At 36.5% G+C, this 3,749-nt stretch overlaps 1 protein-coding gene across 1 annotated transcript; it reads right to left on the bottom strand.

Annotated features, from left to right (window-relative positions):
* Positions 1-625: 625 nt before the first annotated feature.
* LOC132094823 (C-X-C chemokine receptor type 1-like) lies at positions 626-3,749 on the bottom strand. The gene is made up of 2 exons (XM_059499449.1): positions 3,743-3,749; positions 626-2,431 (listed from the first exon to the last, which is right to left on the bottom strand). Exons 1-2 carry the CDS (start codon positions 3,747-3,749, stop codon positions 1,347-1,349), a joined length of 1,092 nt encoding a protein of 363 aa, XP_059355432.1. The 3' UTR covers positions 626-1,346.

Raw genomic sequence — 3,749 nt, 5'->3', positions numbered from 1 at the left:
TTGCCGCCAGTGCCATGTTGTGAAAACGCTGTGTGTTTCAGCAAAAATTCTTTGTTTGGCCTTCCAAAAGTGGACTATATCTGCTTCATCATGCCTGGAGCTGATCTGTGCTGGTCGCTGAGGAAATACATCAACTTAGAGTTGTGGATTGCCTTGGCTTTCACCGTGGACGAAGCGGAAGCGTGGACTGTTTCCTGAACCTGCAGACTAGCCTACAACGCTTCTGTTCTCAAAGGCTGTTTAATAAAGTGAGGCATTTCCAACTTTGCAAGGACAGTCTGGTGCTTTTGACTCACAGCCTGTAAGTAATTTTTTTATGTTTTAAGATTTTGCCACTGATGTAGAGTAGCGATTGTTTAAAAATGTATTTGATCACAAATGCAGACATGGTTTTATGTTTATGTGGTGCGATACGCAACAACGCAATGTGTTAAGTAATTATTTCCCCACTGGATGCAACAAAGGCCTCATTTCTAATGGGTTTTTTACTGGTTTTGTCTCGTCTTGCCAGGAGAAGGTATCACAGTATGTTAAGGGGAGTAACATTTCTGTCACATGCTTGAGGTATTCAGCCAATCACAATGCACTGGATAGCTGGCCAATCAGAGCACACGTCGCTTTTCAGGACAATGAGTTTTGTAAAAATCTACACGTTTCAGAAAGGTGGGACACAGAGGAGCAACAATAATGTACAGTATGTGGAAAATAATGTTTTTTGAACCTTAAACTGCATAAACACATTTCATTACACCAAATACACAACAAAATGTTCTTTTTTACACAAGCTCAAGATATTTTTGTATTTTATTCTACATCAAATGCAGTAAAACCCCCTTCAAAAAGTTGTTCATTTGTAAAGATTATCCTGATGAACAAAATGTGTCAGAATAATAAGCTTTTGATGGCCAAAGAGCTTATTTTCTGCAATAATTCAAAAGCCAATGGAAAGAGTTTTTGGTTTACAAAAATACATCATCATTGATTGCAGCACTCCTTTACTTCTCACCCAAACATGGATGTTGTTTTTTCTGACCATTAGAGGGAGCCAAATCATCATGGCAATTAGCCTCTACAATAATGTGTTGTTCTAATTCAGTTGTTCTCAAATCTGGCCCACGAGAGCCATTTTCCTGCAGAGTTTAGCTCTAACCCTAATCAAACACAAATCATTGTCTTCAAGGTCATTAGAAAACCAGCTAGGTGAGTTTGATCAGGGTTGGAGCTAAACTCTGCAGGGCATTGGCCCTCCTGGACAAGATTTGAGGAAACCTGTTCTAGTTCAAGCAAGCAAGCAAAGGTGCACTAAATGTCCAGCAGTTCTCATACACTGATGTCCATTGTGTAGCTCACAGGAAGCTTGAAGGAGCTTCTGAGGTCAAAGAAGAAGACCTACTAGATCTGGAGACCGAGAACCGCTCCATAACTCCTTTCCTATGGAGCAGCTGCAGAAATCTTCTTCTGAACTTCTCTCCCACAAAGGCGTACAACACCGGGTTCACGCAGCAGTGCAAAAGGCCAAGGTTTTGAGTTGAGTACATGGCGATGTCCACCGCCATCCGCGTGAAACAGTTGAACTGAACCACTTTAGCTCTGAGGAGGGTGTCAACCATCGTGGAAACATGGAAGGGGGTCCAGCACAGAAGAAAGGCCACAACCACAGCTATGATGACCTTCATGGCTCTCTGTTTCTGGAAACCGCGCGTACGCAAGAGTCGCTCCATCGTGATGCAGTAGCAGATCAACATGACCACCAGAGGGAAGAGGAACCCGAGCAGATGCCTCACGATACGCGTGGCCAGTCGCCATTCGTCGGCTTGATTCGTCTCAAAGCGTTCAGTACACACGGTCTGGTTGGAAACTGGCTCATAAAACGCCTCGTTGTAGAATGATGGCAAGGAGAGCACCAGGCCCAGGAGCCACACCAATGTGCAGGCGACTCCACTGCACAGCCTTCCCTGAATCTTTCGGGACTCCATAGCTCTGACAATAACCATGTAGCGATCCATGCTGATGCACACCAGGAACAAAATGCTGGTGTAGAAATTCACTTCCTTCACCAGGCAAACAAGTTTGCATGCAATATTGCCAAACACCCAACCGTGGATCAGGGAAACCGCCGAAAATGGCAGAACCAGAGCCAGTAATGTGTCGGCCAGCATCAGGTTGAACAAGTAGACGTCTGAGGGGGAAAGCGTTTTTTTGTTGGAGGTGATGACCCAGCCTACAATCAGATTCCCAGGAACAGCTATAATAAAGATGAGCACATAGAAGATGCAGAATGCGATGTTGATGCCATCCACTATAGGGATGGGGGAGCAAAGCATTGTCTTCTCATTCGGAACAAAATCAGTGACGTTCTGGACATCTGTGTAGTTGAGATCCTCATAATAGTAATCTTCGAAGTTATCAATATTAAAAGATCTATTTGGATCTGTTAGAAAACGACAAATAGAAATTATTAAAATTATTAATAATAATTTCACTACTTTTTGGCAAGTAATGTATAGTAGTTCAACTATAGGATGTTTAAGGTTGAGAAGTTTACAGTATACAAATACAATTGTTATCCAATAAAAACCAACAAACAAAAAACTAGTGCTGTCAAACGATTAATTGCGATTAATTGCATCCAAATTAAAAGTTTTTGTTGCATAATATATGTGTCTGTTCTGTGTATATTTATTATGTGTATATAAATACACTCACATGCATGTATATATTTCATAAATATATTTGTTATATATTAAATATATTTAAAATATAAATTATATCAATATCAATTATATTCAAAATATATACTATGTGTGTGTATTTATATATACATAAAAAAAGAACACAGACCACATACATATATTATGCAACAAAAACTTTTATTTTGGATGCGATTGATCAATTGACAGCAATGAAAAAAAAAAAAAATATATATATATATATATATATATATATATATATACACACACACTCATTCTGCTTTTTACCAGTTTTTTCTTGAATTAATACAATTCATAAAAGTTGTTCTTTTTTATACTTTTAACAAGAAAAAAGGCACGAGAAAAGCACTGTTTGTTATTTAGTATGAATTAAATTAAATATAATCTTATTAATTCTTATTACTATAAAAAATTTAAAAAAGAAAAAAGGCACAAGAAAAGGACTGCCCATATGACAATGCTACTTTTTTTTATCAGTTTGTTTCTAGAATTAATTAAATTAAATTAAAAGTTTCTTATTTCTTATTACTACAAAAAAAAGTAAAAAAGAAAAAAGGTTCAAGACAAACAAACAAATAAATAAATATGAATGTATCATTTGGTATTTTAACTGTGATTTTTGTTACATTTACCTAACAGGTATAGTTGGCATTTAAAAAAAAGTGTTCCCGCAGTATAACACATCTTTAACTATTTTAATATTAAAACAATTAAAAAAAATACTATTAAATTTAGCTTTTAAGGCATGCAGTATTTATAAGCTCATATTAAGTGAGCATCATGGACTTATTTGTACTTTTATAATTCATTCTGATACTTCAGGACTAAATGAAACAATGAAGATGAAGAGTGATTAAATATTGTGTTGGAAAAGTTTAAAAGAATTGGTGATTAGTCACAGCACCTAAAATATACATAGTCTCATATACATTCATACATTTTTAACTGTTAATTATCACAAACCTTTTGATAATCAGATTTCAAATGATTTCATTCTAAATTAAATGATCAAATTAGGGTAATGGACATACCAGTCAT

This window comes from Carassius carassius, chromosome 19 (assembly GCF_963082965.1).
Source record: "Carassius carassius chromosome 19, fCarCar2.1, whole genome shotgun sequence".
Lineage (NCBI taxonomy): Eukaryota > Metazoa > Chordata > Actinopteri > Cypriniformes > Cyprinidae > Carassius > Carassius carassius.
Note: the sequence above shows the minus strand (reverse complement) of the source record. Positions and strands in the feature narration are given on the sequence as shown.